Source organism: Heteronotia binoei, chromosome 20, assembly GCF_032191835.1.
Source record: "Heteronotia binoei isolate CCM8104 ecotype False Entrance Well chromosome 20, APGP_CSIRO_Hbin_v1, whole genome shotgun sequence".
Classification (NCBI taxonomy): domain Eukaryota; kingdom Metazoa; phylum Chordata; class Lepidosauria; order Squamata; family Gekkonidae; genus Heteronotia; species Heteronotia binoei.
The window spans coordinates 18,659,248-18,679,545 of NC_083242.1; the positions used below are offsets into that span (position 1 = coordinate 18,659,248).

The 20,298-nt window shown below is 43.5% G+C and overlaps 1 protein-coding gene across 2 annotated transcripts in view; it reads right to left on the bottom strand.

Moving 5' to 3' along the window:
• Window positions 1-20,298, bottom strand: part of SNX29 (sorting nexin 29) — a 370,785-nt gene that overhangs the window by 113,326 nt on the left and 237,161 nt on the right. For both annotated transcript variants that reach the window (XM_060260506.1, XM_060260507.1), the window contains exon 19: window positions 2,622-2,762. In XM_060260506.1, the coding sequence (XP_060116489.1) occupies window positions 2,622-2,762 (141 nt within the window). The remainder of the gene's footprint in view (window positions 1-2,621; window positions 2,763-20,298) is intronic.

Here is a 20,298-nt window from a genome sequence, read left to right on the forward strand (position 1 = left end):
CTGGACTTTTTCTTCCCTGGGGGGAAGTACAGTGAATTCTAAAGTGCCAGGCAAAGTAAGACTGGGCCAGGAGCTCTCATACTTCCTACTTCTTGGTCAACAATAGTCTGGGAAAGGACTGTCATTCCACAGAGTATGGAAAGGAACACAGGCTTTCTTCTTAGCGGATGTCTTCCTGTCCCCTAACTGTTCTTCCTTTCTCTATCCAAGGAAAATCTCTACCAATTTAATTATAAATTCAGAATATGTCTGGCTCATGGCAAGAAAGTACGGATTCACACCCATAAGGGCTACAGGACATTTTGACTGACAAGACTCAGGCCAACATTTTGGAGTTCCATTTCCAGATCACCTTTTAGAGCAGGGGTGGCCAAACTGTGGCTCAGGAGCCACATGTGGCTCTTTCACACATATTGTGTGGCTCTTGAAGCCCCCACCGCCCCATTGGCCGGCTTGGAAAAGGCATTTCTCTATTTAAATCACTTCTCCAAACTAAGTCAGCCAACAGTTTGGAGAATGCATTTAACGTTGCTTTCTTTCCACCTCTCCTTCCTATCTATTTGCCTTCCTTCCTTGTGGCTCTCAAACTTCTGATGTTCATGTCTTGTGGCTCTCAAACATCTGATGTTTATTCTATGCAGCTCTTACATTGAACATATGAACATATGAAGCTGCCTTATACTGAATCAGACCTTTGGTCCATCAAAGTCAGTATTGTCTTCTCAGACTGGCAGCGGCTCTCCAGGGTCTCAAGCTGAGGTTTTTCACACCTATTTGCCTGGACCCTTTTTTGGAGATGCCGAGGATTGAACCTGGGACCTTCTGCTTCCCAAGCAGATGCTCTACCACTGAGTCACTGTCCCTCCCCATTAAGCAAGTTTGGCCACCCCTGTTTTAGAGACATTCCTAATGTGGCTGTAACATTTTGCTTCATACAGCTGACTGATCCTTAACCTCTGTTTGCAATGTTTTGTCCCAGGACAAAAAAATTTTGACCAAGCAAGAAGGAGAAAGGGAGATACTGCATTTGATTAAGTCGCCTTGGCATCAAAGCAACCACGAGTCTCCAATAGCCCCCACTCCAAACTGACTTCAGCTGGTTCCAAACATCACCAGCCATACCCACGTCCATCTGTTCCCTTTATATATGTAATCACCCTCATTCCACTTATCTCCAGTCCTTTTTAAAAAATAATATTTTAAAAAGATTTTTACTAACAAAAAAGGAACAAAAAATACAAGACAGATATGCTACATTACATTTTTACATAAGCGGCCATCTATGATGAACAAAAACATAAATAAAAGAATGTAGACGGTCATTCATGATTCTCTGTATTGCCTATTATATTATAACTGACTAATCTATCTGTCAAAGTTGTCAAATAGATCTTACTTTGTTACATAAAAATCCCTTATATGCTCTCTGATTTTTCACTTTTTAAATCTATGTTCTATTTTTTCATTCCTTCATTTCTAACATTTCAAATATTTCATCGTTATAAACATATATGACTTAATTCTTCCTCTTAATTGCTCTCCGCTTCAATCATTCAGTTCTTATATTATACTTCAAACCATTCAACCCTCATTTTGATCTATATAATAAAAAAAAATATGTTCCATTTTTCTTCTAATTCTGTGTCTGGTCTATTATGCAAGAATGATGTTAGCTGCACCATTGTTGCATATCCAGTTAATTTATTCCTCCAGCCCATCAATTATGGTCATTTTTCAGCCCTTTAGACACAAAAAACACTCTTGCCACAGTTACTATATATTTAAATTGTCCACTGTGGGTTCTTAATATGTTGCTTGGTAAAATATTTAATAGCACATTTTTTGGATCCAGCCTTGAGTCTCACAGCTACCACCTTCCTCCCATGCTAGAAGCTACAACCCAGACAGAGCCTGTTGGATCCAATTGGTTTCTTCTTCATCACAAGTATCATTATATGTATTATTAGGGCTTTTTTTGTATTGGGATCTCCTTTGCATATTAGGCCACACACCCCTGATGTAGCCAATCCTCCAAGAGTTTACAGGGCCTACTGTAAGCTCTTGGAGGATTGGCTACATCAGGGGTGCGTGGCCTAATATGCAAAGGAGTTCCTGCTGCAAGAAAGCCCTGTGTATTATTGTTAAAAAATATAAATATACCAGACACTCAATGTTCTCCTTCCCTAGCAGCTTCCAAATCCTATGAAGCAGGTAGCCCCATATTCCAGTTTGTAATTTGTAGCATAAGAGATTTTATTTAATTCATTTATTTTATTTAATTCCTTTTCCTCCCTGATGGGAACCCAATGAAATTTATGACAATTTCCCCTCCATTTTATCTTTACAACAGCCTTGTGAGGAAACCCAGGCTGAGAGAATGTGACTGAACCAAGGTCACTCAGCAAGCTTCTATAGCAGGGTGGGGATTTGAACCCAAGCCTCCAGCACTCTATCACTACCCCATACCAGCAGGCCACATAGGTTTATTTTTTCCCCTTCTCTCAACTTGGAACAAACTTTGGAATGTGTACATTTCCTAAAATAGCATTTGTTTACTTGAAACAGGCAGTTTAAAAAAAATATTTTCCCATCTTCAATGCATTCACAATATTTTTAGTTACCTTGTTTCCAATGGCCTTTTTGGGAGGGAAGTTGAAACTTCTCACTTGATGGTATTTTGACTGTAATTTCTGATGCAGGCTTCTGAATTCCGTGTATCTTCGGTAAATGTTCCACTCGTCGTCTTTTATCCTGATATACACCTGTTGGGGGTGGGAGACAAATTTTAATTAAAGGGCCTGGCAATCTAAACCCGTGCTTTTTTCACAGTTGAGCTATGATGGGGAACCAGTAGATTAAAACAATAGCAGATTATTTTAACAGATGAAATTTTTACCTGACTTATCAGTTAATTAAATGATTAAAATGATTCTCATCAGCTAAAAAGTGATCCTGATTAACTGGGCAGCCCAGGTTAATTAACATAGTTTTAAAAACTCACAGATGGCACATGCCATTCTTGGAAGAAGCAATTCCTTGCCTGATGGGAAGAAAGACCTTGAAGAAGAGGCCCAGTTTGACGTTGCTTTCACACGTTTTCACGGCAGACTTTTTACGGGGTGGTTTGCCATTGCCTTCCCCAGTCATCTACACTTTTCCCCCAGCAAGCCAGGTCCTCATTTTACCGACCTTGGAAGGATGGAAGGCTGAGTCAACCTTGAGCCGGCTACCTGAACCCAGCTTCCACTGGGATCGAACTCAGGTCGTGAGCAGAGAGTTCAGACTGCAGTACTGCAGCTTTACCACTCTGTGCCACAGGACTCATTTCCTCACCTGCAAATATATGCAGATTTAATCAATTAATTCATGCATGATTGATCAACTCTATTTCTTTAAGCAAGTGACAACACTGATTACTGGTATATTTGGCAAAGGTGACCCAATGCCACACGCAGTCTTATTTCCACTAAATCTGAGGGATTATTCCAACTTCTTGGAAGATTCATGCCATTTTTGTTTTCATTTTGACAAAGCAAACAGCATATTTCATAGGGCGCTATGAATTCTGTTGATTGATATATACAAATACTGACAGAAAAATACCGGATTCTAACTAAGCAACAACACGAATTAGTGACAGACAGGGCTGATTGCATATGAAAGGTTTTTGATTTGTCTCAGACTGCCCGAGATACGTTTTTGCGCAGGGAAGACTGAAGTAGAATGTGTCAAGATATTCTAAGCACTCCCAACCTTCTACCTTTTGACCACTCAAGACTCCCCCAAATGCTGCAGTGCAGCTGTTGTTACAAATTCTGTGCAGTACTTATTTTGTAGCAAGGATCTCATATAGTATCTGACACTGCTCTGCTGTATTGAACGTCTAGTTCTCCTACAAGGGAAGGAAGAGGTGCTATAATAAGGATTAGGGTTGCCAATCCCCAGGCTGAGGCAGAGGATCCCCCAGTTTGGAGGCCCTCCCCCCCCCGCTTCAGGGTCATCAGAAAGCGGGGGGAGGGGAGGGAAATGTCTGCTGGGCACTCCAGTATTCCCTATGACGATTGATTCTAACAGGCTATAATGGAGAATTGATCTGCAGGTACCTGGGGCTCTGGCGGGGCTGTTTTTTGAGGTAGAGGCACCAAATTTGCAGCATAGAATCCGGTGCCTCTCCTCAAAACACCTTCCAAGTTTCAAAAAGATTGGACCAGGGAATTCAATTCTATGAGCCGCAAAAGAAGGTGCCCCTATCCATTATTTCCAATGGAGGGAAAGGATTTAAACGGTGTGCAGTCCCTTTAAATGTGATGGCAGGAATTCCCTTTAGAATTTAGTTATGCTTGTCACAACCTTGCTCCTGGCTCCACCCCAATGTCTCCTGGCTCCACCCCCAAAGTCCCCAGATATTTCTTGAATTGGACCTGGCAACCCTAATAAGAATACATACCTGTGTGGATATGTGTTGTAATATGAAGTATTACAAGACAGAGCCAGTTTGGTGTAGTGGTTAAGTGCGGAGACTCTTATCTGAGAGAACCGGGTTTGATTCCCCACTCCTCCACTTGCAGCTGCTGGAATGGCCTTGGGTCAGCCATAGCTCTGGCAGAGGTTGTCCTTGAAAGGGCAGCTGCTATGAGAGCCCTCTCCAGCCCCACCCACCTCACAGGGTGTCTGTTGTGGGGGAGGAAGGTAAAGGAGATTGTGAGCTGCTCTGAGACTCTGTCCTTGAAAGGGCAGCTGCTGTGAGAGCCCTCTCAGCCCCACCCACCTCACAGGGTGTCTGTTGTGGGGGAGGAAGGTAAAGGAGATTGTGAGCCACTCTTGAGACTCTGAAATTCAAAGTGGAGGGCATGATACAAATCCAATATCATCTTCTTCTCTCTACCCAAATATTCTCTCTCTTTCTTTAACCAGCTCTTAGATCTTCTTAACATTGTATGTCCTTGAGTAAGCTCACTCAGGCTAATTTGAGAGGTCCTTTGCGGGGAGGAGGTTAATTTCTGAAATCATATTTTTCTGCATACCTGGGAGTCTTTCCATGTGTGTAAAAAAAGAAAAGTGCCTTTTCTCTGGATGGCCGGGTTGAGACTACCACAAGATCAGATGAAAGAGGAAGGAAGAGAGCTCAAGGGGCATTCAAGTGAACTGTAATAAGCATCATCTCCCAAGGCAGCTAGACACTAGTTTGGTGGACAGAGAACTGATTGTGTAGACTGAACTCTCTTACCTGTGGGCTGAACTCCGTCTAAATTTCCCAGTGACAAAATTAAACTTCCCTGCCTCTCACGTTAGCCCGAGGATGTACGTGAACTGCTGCTCTGGAGTTGCAGGGGACCGTAAGGAAAGGCATGAGTGAGGTCTGCAGCCAATAAGGGGAATAGGTAGAAATTGTCAATTTGGTGGGGGAATCCATCGCATGAAGTTTGTATCTAACTCCTGAATTCCCCGGATTAAGACAGCTGCAACAGGTTGTGAATTACTTAAATGTAGAAAAAGCCCAGCAGGAGCTCATTTACATATCAGGCCACACCCCCTGACATCACCATTGTTTCACACGGGTTTTTTTTAAAGAAAAAGACCAGAAACTCATTTGCATATTCAGCCGCACCCTCTGATGCCAAGCCAGCCAGAATTGTGTTCCTGTGCACTCCTGCTCAAAAATAGCCCTGACGACTACTACTTCATTTGCCTTCCCTCCAGGCCTTGGATTCAGCGGGAGCTCGCAGGAGCACAGCTCCTGAACCTTTCTGAGAGTTCCACCTCCTCCTTCCCACCTTGTCCATTGAATAGTAGGTGCAGCTGCATAGCAATCCCTGGATGAGCTCCACCACCTATTTTTCTGCAAAATGACCCCTGCTTGCCTCACTTATAAAAAGGTAAACCTGTGCAAGCACTGGTCATTTCCGACTCTGAGGTGAACAGAGTTCCCGCTGGCTTGGTGTCAGGGGGTGTGGCCTAATATGCAAATGAGTTCCTGCTGGGCGTTTTATATGCAAACAGCCCTTTGCAAAGCAATGGTGATGTCGGGGGGTATGGCCTTATATGCAAATGAGTTCCTGCTGTACTTTCTCTAACCCCCCCCCCTGGCAATTCCCATGAGCTGTCTTTCTGTGATCCTCTGGATCTGAACCAAAATGAAATTTGTGCCACCTAGAATAAGTATTCAATTAGCTTAGTAAAGGCTAGGGAGATTATAAGAGGGCCAATTACTGCTGTTGGTGGATGGCATTTCTGCTTATCTTTTATATTTTTCAGCATGGCACTGAAAAGTCACAGTGTGGATCACCTGCATTATGCTGTCCTTGCTCTCCCCCAACTGTCAATATTGTCCTTTGTACCATGTCCACAGACACATCTGTCAACAGAGAAAAACACTCAACGCATCTGATGAAGTGGCTCTAGCTCACAAAGTGTATGCTACGAGTCTATTAGCCCCTAAGTTATCACATAACTTCCCTTTGAGCTCTCCATGAATGCTGCTTCTTCTTACCATTTTGGCTATTACCTAGCTCTGCTATGCTCCCCTTCTAATTACTTTCAGCAAGTTATATAATGAACCAGTCTTAACCATTGTAACATATAACGCATGTTTTAACTGGTCACCTGACTCCTTGGCACGCACAGGGTTAACTACATGTGAGCAACTACATGCTCCACCCAATGTTTACTGGATACTTTATGCTGGTTGAGTTCCTCCCCCCCAAAAAAATATTTTGTAAACTGCCTTGAGCCTTACTGGGGAGGAGAAGAAGGAGGAGGAGGAGAAGCAGGAGAAGGTGGAGGAGGAGAAGCAGGAGGAGAAGGAGGAAGAGAAAGAGGAGGAGGAGGAGGAGGCGAAGCAGGAGGGGAAGGAGGAAGAGAAAGAGGAGGAGGAGGAGAAGGAAAAGAAGAAGAAGAAGAAGACGGCAGAGGAGGAGGAGATTGAGTTTATACCCTGTCCTTCACTCAGAGGCTCACAGTGTCAGGCTCTGTTCATTTACACTATTGCTAAACGCTGTTTACTAACCATATTGATCAATGCCTAGAAACACTCACTAACACAGGGGCCGGGGTAGTAAAGAGGGAGGGGGGGGGGAAGTAGAGAGTAGCTTCCCAGGAATATCAAAGGTTGCCAAGGTTGCCAAGTAGAAAGTATGTGCCAGTTTCTCACCTCCTCCTCAGAGGCAGCAAGGACATTGCCTCCGGGAAATGTAACCACCAACCGAAAAGATAAGGGGGGAACGTTGGGAAAACTCTCACATGCAAAAGCAGCCTTTTGTTTTGGTAAATGAGGGGTAGAAGCAATTGCTTTGATATAGAATGTTAAATACCAATGATCTGAACTGATCTCCATCAGTTCCAATGCCTACTACGCTGGAGTAATTCTGAAGTATCCAATAAATGCAACTTTGTTTCAAAATACTAAGTCTGCTTACTTGTGAGCTTCAATGAACCCCCGCCTGACACACAGTGGCTTACAAGGTAGGTGGGACTGAGAGAGTTATGAGAGAACTGCCCTTGAGAGAATATCTCTGAGAGAACCGTGATCCAGGTGGCTGCAACTGGAAGAGTGGGGAATCAAACCCGGTTCTCCAGGTTAGAGTCTGTCACTCTTAACCACTACACCAAACTGGCTCTCAGGTGATAAAGTAAATAAATCCACCTGTAAGAGTTTCCAGACACTCCACTGGAACATGCAAACAGTCCCGCCTCAGGTGAATGGGAAAACTCTCATTTGAAAGTTCTGCACATATTCCACCCCTGGGCCATACACCCCCGATGCAGCCAATCCTCCAACAGCTTACAGGGGCTCTTCATACAGGGCCTACTGTAAGCTCCAGGATTGGCTGCATCAGGGCTGTGTGGCCTAAGATGCAAAGGAGCTCCTGCTACAAAAAAAAAAGCCCTGGGCTGGCAGCAATGGACATCAAATCATCCACTGCTGCCTCTTGTGAATTCCCAGAGGAGGAGGCAGTTGGTTGCTTGCTGAGATGAGTGGCCCCCAAGGTACCAGGCCAATTGCCGGAGCTTGGCTCTGCTTCTCCTAGCTGCCAGTGTTGGCATTCTAGGGCAGCAGCCTACCAGAGAGTTTCCTTGTAAGTTCAATAGCCAGTGAACCCCTCTCCTCATGACACTGCTGCTTCATGAGGACTGCTGTGCAGAAACTGTTTCAGGCCTGGGATTCCTGACTTGTCCTATTGGCAGCATGTCTATGATGTAATTCACAACTGTGTCTCCTTCAGGCAGGCCTATGCCATAGGGATTTCAAGACTGACATGATGCTAAATTTTAGCATAACCAACAGGCTTTCGCAGCTAGCCAACATACCTTAGGGCTCAAGGCTCCCTTTAAGCTGTGGAGTCCTGTGAGCAAGAATTTTGCTTCATGAGCTACTGGCATAAAGCTGTGAGTTACTGCACAACTTCGTTTGCTCTGAGGCCATTTTTCCTGAGCTGAGACAAAAATGTGTGAGCCGGAGGCTAAAAAGCTGTGAGCTAGCACACACTAACTCAGCTTAGAGGCAACACTGCTTAGGAGGAAGAAAAGAAGAGGAAGAGGAGGTGAAAGAAGAGGAGTAATCAGAGTTGCTATCTTTCACTCGAAGTCTCAAAGTGGCTTACAATCTCCTTCCCTTCCTCTCCTCACATCAGACACCCTGTGAGGTAGGTGGGGCTAAGAAAACTCTGCAAGAACTGTAACTGACCCAAGGTCACCCAGCTGGCTGCATGTGGAGGAGTGGGGATCAAACCCAGTTCTCCAGATTAAAGTCCACCACTCATAACCTCTATACCAAACTGGCTCTCCAGAAAGAAGCAAGGCCCACAGTTCTGTCTAGCTGGGCAGTCAAACATGCTCCTCTTAGCCACGGTAAAGCTGTTGAGATTTTATTTTTATTAATTTTTGTACTAGCCCACCAATGACAGGCTGTGCTGGCATCCTGAACCAATATCCTTGACTCTCTCTCCCCAAGTGGCATATATTACAGTCCTCACTCTTCATATTTGGGAAGTGAAACATTGAACCAAGGTTGCCCCCCCCCCAAAAAAATGCACACAATGCTACTGAAGACATATTTAGGTTGCATGAGCCAAGTTATTTATTTAGCTCCCCCCCCCCCACAAAGTTACAAGGTACCAAGCAAATATACTGTAAAAATACCAAAATTAGAAACTGGGGCTATTAAATAGCATCAACCTACAAATAAGAAATGTGGCGATACAGAAATCAAATCTCTAGAGATCTCTCCAGTGGTTCTAACCTTACTGGAATGAAATGCAGAATCAGCAATAATGTACACAGCAGTTTTAGTATTTCAGCATCAATTAAGTTGGCAGCAACTGAACAAAGAAGCAAAATTGGCAATAAAGTAGAGTCACTCAGGCTACAAAAGCGCTTAATTCCCCACAACAGACACCCTGTGAGGTGTGTGGGGCTGAGAGAGCTCTCTCAGAAGCTGTCCTTTCAAGGACAACCTCTGCCAGGGCTCTGGCTGACCCAAGGCCATGCTAGCAGGTGCAAGTGGAGGAGTTGGGAATCAAACCTGGTTCTCCCAGATAAGAGTTCGCACACTTAACCACCACTACACCAGACTGTAAGATCTGGCCCTCATAACAAACGAGTTCAATACCCCTGCCTTAAATAATCCAATTCTACTGGCTTTTATGATCAGTTAAGTAGTTTCCAGGTGCCACAAACGTCTGAGGGAAAGCAGCTCGGACAAACTAATTTTTCTTTACAGTGGCAAGAAGAGAACTGAGGGGAGAGTGCTCATCCTGCCTCTGTCTGGGAAAGGAGTTGCTAGAGACAGAGCACTCACAGGCTCTGGGAAGTTCTACAAAGTTTTTATATATATATATATATAAAAGTTTATATATATATATATATATATATATATATATATATATATATATATATATATATAAAATCCCATCACAATGAGTTTTATTTCTTTGCTGTCGGGGTTTACAAACACAGAGAGGATGGCCACGAAATTCAAGGTGAAGGTAAATGGATATGCTGAGTGTATTAATCGATGCTTGGTGTCACGGACGCATTACAATGAATTATGCTGGGGCACTTATCTTAGAATTAGCTCTGCTAGATGGTTTCTAGTCAGACTTACACTGATGCAATTAGCAGCCAATAGCCACTGTGACTGAACTGGCACCCGCTCATGCTAAACCATTTTTGGTTGCAGCTGGCAAACTGTATTGTGTCATTCTACAAAGTTGTGAACAGTACGTGTATTGTTATACATTGGTGAGTGGACAAAATGCGTCCCTTTCTGGAGTTGATCCAGAAATTTGAAAACTGCTCAACCTTTATCCCACCACACACAAACTTTGCTTCTGGAGAGCTGTTAAAATTATTTATTTATTTATGATTTGTATCCCGCCCTTCCCACAAGTGGCTCAGGGCGGAAGGGCGGAATTATAGGATGGAAGCACAGGCACTACGATGCTAAAGGTAAAGGTAGTCCCCTGTGCAAGCACCAGTCGTTTTTACTCTGGGGTGATTTTGCTTTCACGATGTTTTCACGGCAGATTTTTTACTTGGTGGTTTGTCATTGCCATCCCGTCATCTACACTCTCCCCGCAGCAAGCTGGTTACTAATTTTACCGACCTCGGAAGGATGGGAGAGTTCTCTCAGCCTCACCCGCCTCACAGGGTGTCTGTTGTGGGGGAGGAAGATAAAGGAGATTGTGAGCCACTCTGAGACTCTGAGTGGAGGGTGGGATATAAATCCAATATCCTTCTCCTCCTCCTCCTCCTCCTCCTCCTCCTTCTTCTTCTTCTTTTTCTGTCAGATCCGGCCCTCATAACAAATGAGTTCGACAGCCGTTTTGCATTGAAACACTTCTCACCCCTTGAGTAAATTCCACTGCCTCAGACTTTCCTGTAACCTCATAGCAGACTCCAGAAGTTTGCACTTTCTACCCCAGCAGCAGTTCTAGCCAGTTATTAATAAGCCTCATAGGAAAAGGCAAGTACTCAAAAGTACAAATTATGCTACTGCCAGGTTGGGGGTGCGTGTGTAATGGTAATAACCTGATGACATTTCATTTGTCAATGATGGTATTGAGTTTCAAAGAGCAATAAGGCACAGCAGCCTATATTAGAGCCTTTCCCAAGTTAGAAAGACACACCAATTAAAAATAAATAAATCTTAAAATTTGGCCCAATGCAACCAGCAGGAGGGAGAAATTAAGAGCAATTAAGAGCTCTCTGGTTGCTAAATCAATCATTGTTCCTACTGCTTCTTCAGAGCTGAAAACCCTCATTTCATTTTATGGATTTGGAAGTGGCCCACCTTTGGCTTCTCTACGAGTCTGGCTCAATAGTTTTAAACAATTCAGCAAATGAAGTCTGTGATCAATCATAACTTTGGAAAATAGCCTGCGGTGGTTTAATTTTGCCATTAAACAGCATTATTCTAGAATATTTAAGGATGAGCACTGGTCATATTTGTTGTAAGCCTCCAAACTCTATTCAAGAAAGATATTTTCATTATCAGAAGAGCATATATCCATTTTGTGAGCTGGGATGCACACTTGCATGAACTGAAAGTTCATGAAAGCAAACCATTTTCCCAGCAGCCCTGGCCACTGAAAAAGCGCAACAGAGGGCTGGAAAACCATCCTGAACAAAATGCCATGAGACACAGGGGGGATGCAAAAAGAATGAAAACTGGTAAGAAGTACTTTTCTCCCTTTCTCACAGTACAAGAAATTCGTGGGCACTCAATGAAATTGCTGAGCAGTCGGGTTAGAATGGATAAAAGGAAGTCCTTCTTCACCCAAAGGGTAATTAACACGTGGAATTCCCTGCCACAGGAGGTGGCGGTGGCTACAAGCATAGACAGATTCAAGAGGGGATTGGATAAGCATATGGAGCAGAGGTCCATCACTGGCTATTAGCCACAGTGTATTGTTTGAACTCTTTGTCTGGAGCAAGTGATTCTCTGTATTTTTGGTGCTTGGGAGGGGCAACAGTGAGGACTTCTAGTGTTTGGCCCCACTAATGAACCTTCTGATGGCACCTGGTTTTTGGCCACTGTGTGACACAGAGTGTTAGACTGGATGGGCCATTGGCCTGATTCAACATGGCTTCTCTTATGTTCTTATGCCAAAATGCCCCCCTTCCCCAGTCTTGTATAAGTCAGGAGACCTGGAAGGTGAGGCTCTGGTGGTCTAAAATAAAACCAATGGGTTTATCCCTAGAACTATTGTCCATGCTGTCCTGCACCACCGCAGTCCAACAAATTAAAAACAGGTTGCTAGATATTGAGCGCCAAGACCTAGACAGTCTGGCTAAGAAAACTTGTTCCCCACTGAGTTTTGAGATCTCTCTTAGTACTGGGAAAATGGCCTCATATCTATCCGTCTTGCAGGTGCCACAGCAGCATAGAGCTTTTTCCCTTGCCAGATGCAATGCCATGACCGCTGCCATTCTTTATGGCAGATTTAACAAGACAGCCTACTTGGTCAGATACTGTAAGCAAAAATGTGTAGAGTCAGTTACTCATATTCTTTATTGTAATTTGTATACAGATCTTCGTCACAAGTATTTACATCCTCTTTTAGTTAGCATGGTTGATTGTTCTGATGCACTTAAGGTCTATAATCTTTTGAACGATACTTCATCTAGTGTCACTGAAAGTGGCTAAATTTCTTTATTCTGTTTTAAAGGCATGTCAGAGGATCTCATAGAAATAGTTTATGTTTATACTTTTCCTGATGTATATGTATGCAATTGTTCCATTTTATTTTTTTTTAAACCAATTTGCTCTATATATCTATATATTTTATGCCAATAAAGGCTAACTTGACTATCCTGATTCCCTCCATTCAACGGTATCGAGATGCCTCCACCAGCAGTCTGCCAGTTTAAGGGAAAGGCTGTGACTCAGTGGCAGAGTATCTGCTTAGCAGGTAGTGTCAAGCATCAGATCTCAAAATAACCAGCCGTTGATTTTGAAACAAAGTATTGGTTTATTGATAATCCATTGTGCTCAGGTAGGCACCAGATTGGAAGTGATACAATTTAACTCTAGAACGCTAGCTTTAAGGGGCACATCAAAGATAGCTTAAGAATTCCTACTCAGGCGTGTGAAATTCACATGCTTGCTACTTTATCTATTCTTGCGGTTTAGCAACATCCTGGGTCCAGGTCTGCGCCTGGGAAAGTGTCCCAGGAGGCCTTATCTTCAAAGAGGACATTCCTGCATTTGCTACTAGTGAGAACTAAGGAAGAGGTTACATGGCTTTGATGTACAACACAGTAGAATCACAGTTAACAATACAGGCATACTAATAAAGAAACAAGATGCTTGACAGGTAGAAAGTCCTATTTTCAGCCCCCGGCTCCTCCAGTTAAAAGATTGAGCAGGTGATGTGAAAGTCAAGGCCACAAAGAAAACATACTTTGCGGCTAAGATTGCATCTGCAACTTCGCGCCCGGCACAACTGTTCAATACAATTCGGACCTTTATAACTCTGCCACAAGGCAGACCAAATTTTAATGAATTGGAGATTGGCTGTGAGGCTTTTGCGAACTTTTTTGCAGATAAGGTCGCGTTGCTCCACCACGACTTCCCCACCATATTGGAGACAGTATGTGAACCTGAGGCTCCATGCCTGTCTTCAGAGTGTGTCCTGGATGGTTTCAATGCTCTCAGTCTGGAGGAAGTTGACAGGATTCTCGTGTCTGCTCGCCCTACAACCTGTAATCTGGACCCCTGCCCCTCCTGGCTTATTAAAGCTTTCCAGAGGGAGCTTAGATATCCTGTACGGGATATCATAAACAGATCCCTGATGGAAGGGCATTTTCCAGCAGCTCTGAAAGAGACTGTGGTCTGCCCTCTATTGAAAAAACCAACGCTAGATCCGGCCGAATTGACACACTATTGGCCGGTCTCGAATTTACCCTTTTTGGGTAAACTCATTGAGAGGGCAGTGGCGTTGCAGTTGCAGAGTTTTCTGGAGGATGCTTCCATTCTCGACCCCCATCAGTCCGGTTTCCGCCCGGGTCACGGGACGGAGACAGTGCTGGTCGCTCTGATGGATGACCTCCAGCGGCATCTGGATCGAGGCGGCTCGGTGGTGCTGGTGTTGTTGGACCTATCGGCAGCGTTCAATACGGTTGACCACCAGCTGCTGACTTGCCGTCTCGCCGACGCAGGGATTCAGGGGTTGGCCTTACAATGGCTCTCCTCATTCCTTGATGGTCGGGGACAAAGGGTGGCAATTGGGGGTGAGTTGTCACAGAGGCACACGCTTGATTGTGGGGTGCCTCAGGGGGCAGTTCTTTCCCCAGTTGTTTAACATCTACATGCGCCCCCTTGCCCAGATTGTCCGGAGGTATGGGCTGGGTTGCCACCAGTACGCTGATGACACCCAGCTCTATCTATTCATGGATGGCCAGCCTGACTGTGTCCCAGAAAACCTGGACCGGGCATTACAAGCCGTGGCTAGATGGCTCAGGCTGAGTAGGTTGAAACTAAATCCAGTGAAGACAGAGGTCCTTTGCTTGGGTCGCCATAGTCTGGGAGGGGAAATTCCCCTTCCACCTCTTGACGGTGTGCCACTGACAATGGCGCACAGGGTCAAGAGCTTGGGGGTACTACTTGAGCCTGCCTTAACTATGGAGGCCTAGGTAGCAGCCACTGCTAAGTCCGCATTTTTTCATCTTAGGCAGGCGAGGCAGTTGGCTCCCTTCCTGGAGCAGGACGATCTGGCAACAGTGATCCATGCAATGGTCACCTCTACATGGTGCTGCCCGTGCCAAACCCGGAAGTTGCAGCTAGTGCAGAACGCCGCAGCTCGGCTGTTATTAGGGCTCCCTAGACGGGAGCACATTCAGCCAGGCCTCCAGGGACTGCACTGGCTGCCAATAATATACCGAGTCCGGTACAAGGTGCTGGTCAATACCTTTAAAGCCCTATATGGCCTAGGACCTGCCTACCTTAGGGACCGTCTCTTCCCATATGTCCCCCAGAGAGTACTGCGATCTGGCTCTCAAAATCTGCTCGTAGTCCCCGGGCCAAAGGAGGCCCGCTTGAAGTCAACCAGGGACAGGGCCTTCTCAATCACAGCCCCTTGCTGGTGGAACCAGTTACCGGAAAAGGTCAGGGCCCTGCGGGATATTGGACAGTTCCGCAGGGCCTGTAAGACAGTCCTCTTCCGGTTGGCTTATAACTGACCGGCACCAAAATACTGAAGGAAGTCTATAGATAGCACACTGTTGGATTGATGTATTGATATTAATGTTTTAATTATGTAAATTGCTATTGTATTTTTTGTATTTTAATGCTATTGTATTTTAATTTTGAATTTTATTGTTAGAACTTTTATGCTGTGAGCCGCCCTGAGCCTGCTTCGGTGGGGTAGGGCGGGATATAAATCAAATCAAATAAATAAATAAATAAATAAGTTCTCTACTTGAGACTCTGGAGAGCCACTGCCAGTCTGAGTAGACAAGATCGACATTGATGGATGGATGGTCTCAGGGGTGGAATTCTAGCAGGAGCTCCTTTGCATCCTCTCCACACCCCTTAATGTAGCCAATCCTCCAAGAGCTTACAAGACTCTTTTTTTGTAAGCTCTTGGAGGACTGACTACATCAGGGGTGTGTGGCCTAATATGCAAAGGAGCTCCTGCTAGAATTCCACTCCTGCCAATGACCAACACTTTCTTCTTCTTTCCAATGCCATTTTTTCATATCTCCTTGACTTCCTCACTCTCTGTTTCTTTTCCTTGTGGCTCTTTCTCTGCCAGTGTTTCTCTGTCTCCGTCGCCACTGTAAGGGCCTGGAATCAAATCCTGAGTTCCAATAGGCCTGAGCTCAGTCTTGCTTAATGCCTTTGGATGCATGCCGCAGCGCTCAGAATAGGCTTATTAGTGAAGTCAACCTCTCTGCATACCTTTGACTGCTCTCCCTATCCCTATGCAGCTATTCATGTCTTCCGTTAATGAAATCCTCCCCTTCCTTGATCTCATGAAAGGTAGCAGTCCTTTCCTCCAGGCTCCAAACTTCCTCCTCTAATAGCCCTACCAGCTTACGCTGTTGACAAGCAACGTCCATCTTGTCCTGAGGGAGGGAAACAAACATTGTGCACTCCCCGCAGGTAACTGGAAAATGTCCGTAAGCGTTCATCATCTCTTTAACATCTCTGGTTAAAAGAATCAGGCAGTAGGTGATATGAAAGACCTCTGGTCTCTGGAGAGCCACTGCCGGTTAGAGCAGACAAATATTAACCTTGATAGATCAATGGTCTGCATAGGTAGAAGAGAGCTTCATGAGTTCAAAGCAGCAAGTAATTTGAGCAACTAATACAACCAGCACAGCTGATTTTTTTAAAAAATAATGTTCCATAGAAGCATTTTAAAAATATATTATGTAGGAAAAGAGAAGTCAAAATCTTAGATTACAGTACTTGCAAAATTATCCACATAAGGAAAGGTGTTAAGCAGGGGTACATTTTTAGCCCCCCATTGGTTTAATCTTTTTTTAAATGATCTTGCCCCCTTCTTATCTTTAGTTGATGGCCACAGCCCTAGACTTGGTTCTGCTCACTTGCAAAATTAATAAATTTTCTGCAAATAACAAAGAGTCAGTTCAAAGATGTAATTTGAACAACAAATCAAGAGTAAGAGTCAGAAAGCCTTATTATCGAAAGTATATCACAAATTAAGAGAGCTGCTGCCTCCTGTCATATCTGGATATAAAAGGACACAGGAATAATATCTACACTTTCAGAGGAAGGTCGAAACAGATGTACACATTTGCATGGGCAAAGCGATTTGGTATAAAAAAGTATTCCAGTTTAAAAAAAAACATTGTACGGGGAAGATTACATGTGAGCAGTATTCCCTCTAAGCTGAGTTAGTGTGAGCTAGCTCACAGTTCTTTAGCCTCCGGCTCCCTCATTTTTGTCTTAGCTCAGGAAAAATGGCCCCCCAGAGCAAACTAATTTATGCAGTAGCTCACAACTGTAATGCCAGTAGCTCATGAAGTAAAATTTTTACTCACAAGACTCCACAGCTTAGAGGGAGCATTGCTTGTGATGCAAAATTTTAGCAGAAAACCATCACAACATACCTGATGCCTTTCCCCATATACACCCCAGAGGTAATTGCAATCGGCTTCACAACACCTCCTGACCACCTCTGGCCCAAACGATGTCCAACTTGCCTCAACCAGGGCCTGGGCCTTTTTAGCCCTGGCCCCTGCCCAGTGGAATCAGCTCCCCATGGAGATCCAGGACCTACCTGAGCTACTGTCATTTCGTAGAGTTTGCAAGACAGAGCTATTCCACTGGGCTTATGGCTGAGGCAGTGGGCATCCTATTCCAGCTGTTATTCCATCAGTTGGCCTCCCTCGTGGCGACATTGTGTCCTACTGCAGTGCTATCCTGCTATTACTACCATCATTTAATCTGGGCCTATCATTGCTCACCTGTACGATGTGCCTGTGGTGTACTTTATTGTTTTATTGTTTTTATTTAATTTTAATGTATTGTTTAACTCTGAACTGTAGGTTTTTATTGTTGTTACTGTATGTTGTGATCCACCCTGAGCAGAATATAAGCCTACTATAATAAAATAAGGGCAGAATATAAGCCTACTATAATAAATAAATAAACTTTACAGGATTGTTGGCGATGTGGTCAGAAGGGAATAAATACCACACATTTATATAACGTATCCTGTTGAAAGAGTACCACAATGGCAAATGAGAAAGCATTGCTCCTACAAAGTTAAAAGGAAGATATTGCTCTCAGTGAGGGAGAGGCTATTTCCCCAAGGCACTGCTAAGAATATATCGAGATGACAACATTAGCAAGCCAAATGTGGCAGGAACTAAGCACTTTTCATAGCATCTGCTACTGAAGGTTTGGAGAGCTGGAGATCCCACAAGAAGAACATCTGGAGCAGAGGTGTCAAACTCATGTCTTATGAGGGACAGTTCTGACATCAGTCACTTTGACAGGCTGGGCCATGTGTGCCATAAAATTTAACACCAAGTACCAGAGATACAAATTTTTATGAATTGTATAACTGATCATGGTATATACCATGTCCTGTTAGCCGCCCTGAGCCTGCTCCGGCAGGGAGGGCGGGATATAAATAAAACTTATTATTATTATTATTATTATTATTATTATTATTATTATTATAAAAGACACAGGCAAACACAATTAACAATATTATTTTTTACTCAAAATGCAAAAAAAAAAAAAAAAAAGGAATTGATTACTAGCAGTGAAAGCAATTGATTTACTGGGGAGCCCATAAAACCTCCAATAACTGTATTTAATCATATGCAAGACCATGTTTCCTCCCCAAGGGATACCATAAAAAGCGGGAGTACCTGACGTTTCCATACATACTACTTGCTTGTGGGCCAAGTAAGACCCTTGGATGGGCTGGTTTTGGCCCCCAGGCCTTATGTTTGACATACGAACATAAGAGAAGCCATGTTGGATCAGGCCAATGGCCCATCCAGTCCAACACTCTGTGTCACACAGTGGCCAAAAAAACACAGGTGCCATCAGGAGGTCCATCAGTGGGGCCAGGACACTAGAAGCCCTCCCACTGTGCCCCTCCCAACATTCCTGATCTGGAGGATGGGAAACAGGGTTCTAGATAACTACTCCCTCCCAAACCTACCTTTGTAGTCTACTTCAGGGGTGGCCAACGGTAGCTCTCCAGATGTTTTTTGCCTACAATTCCCATCAGCCCCAGGCATTGGCCATCTGGAGAGCTACCATTGGCCACCCCTGGTCTACATGACACCATCAACAGCACCTGGTATTCCATGAACCAATTAATTACAGAAGAGACTTCACACCTCTCTAAACCTCTTAAACCAATACACTATATTCAGATGCACCACTATCTAGACAACACCTTCCCCCATCGTCTTTGTGTGTGTGTTTGCAGTTAACTGCTCTGAAAACCACTGCGGTTAAAGCAGTATAAAAATATAATCAAAGCAATCAAAAAATTGTGGTGAGACTGCAAAAACGACAACACCAGCAGCATTGTCAAGATACTGGGAAGGATACCTGGATATAAGGATTCAATGTTTATCGGCATCACCCAAAGGTAAAGTTAAATTAAATCATGTGTGACTTTGCAGGACCCTTACAACAAGGGTAAAAAAAGAGAAAAAAAATAGAAATCTTCTCAATTGGTTAAAACTGAGGTGAACAGGGCGTAAGACTCCTATGTAAGAGAACAATGTAACATTAAAACATACATCAAGACACCAGTGAAGTACCAACAGGATGCAGGAAGGAGAAAGGGGATCCACCTCAGGTGCAATTTAAGAAGGGGTTTTGAAGGAGGTCCTTGAAGCCAGCCTTGCCTGCTGCCTCCAGTAAAACATCTTCCCTTTTACTGGAATAAAGTTAGAGTTCAGTGGAGCCTTTAATTTTTTTTTTCCAGTTTATTTATTATAAATTTTATGACTTATTACATAAAAAAAAAGACACACAAGTAAGACAAAAATAAACATATATCTAGTTAGAGAGTGATTAGAGTTACATGATTCAACCATTCTTCAAAATCTATTATATTTAATCAATCAATAATTCTATATAATCAACTATTTATCTTCCAGAGCAACAATGTTTCCTATCCTTAAATAAAATTTTTCCCAGATCTTAGTGGCCTCACATTTTGATATCCCTCTTACCATATTCGAGAGGATATCCATTTCTGCTACATTCAGAATCTTTTGTATTAACTCATCTCGCCGTGGGATTATTTTTTGTCTCCAAACTGAGGCATAAAGAATTCTCGCCGCCGTCACCATATATATTACAATATATTCATCCTCGTGTGGTACTTCATTTCGAACCATCGAAAGTAACATTATCTCTGGTTTAAATCTAATATTCTTCTTTAAAACTTCTATTAATAATTTATGTACCTCAATCCAATATCTTCTGGCCTGCTCACAACTCCACCACAGATGAAAGAAAGAACCTGTCCCTGAATTACATTTCCAACATTCTGGAGGGATGGAGGGATTTATTTTGTTCAATTGTATCGGTGTAACATACCATCTATGAAAAAGTTTAAAAACATTTTCTCTGAAATTGATCGGTTTGATGACCTTATAATTGTTTCTCCAAAATAAACCCCATTGCTCTAACGTGACAGATCTCTTCAAATTTTTTGCCCATTTTAACATTGTTTCTTTAATTATTTCATCTTCTAATTTAATTTGCAGGAAATAATTATATACCTTCCTAATTATTTTATATTTTCCACCCATTAAAATTTTGTCAAAATCAAAATTCTGTTTCGT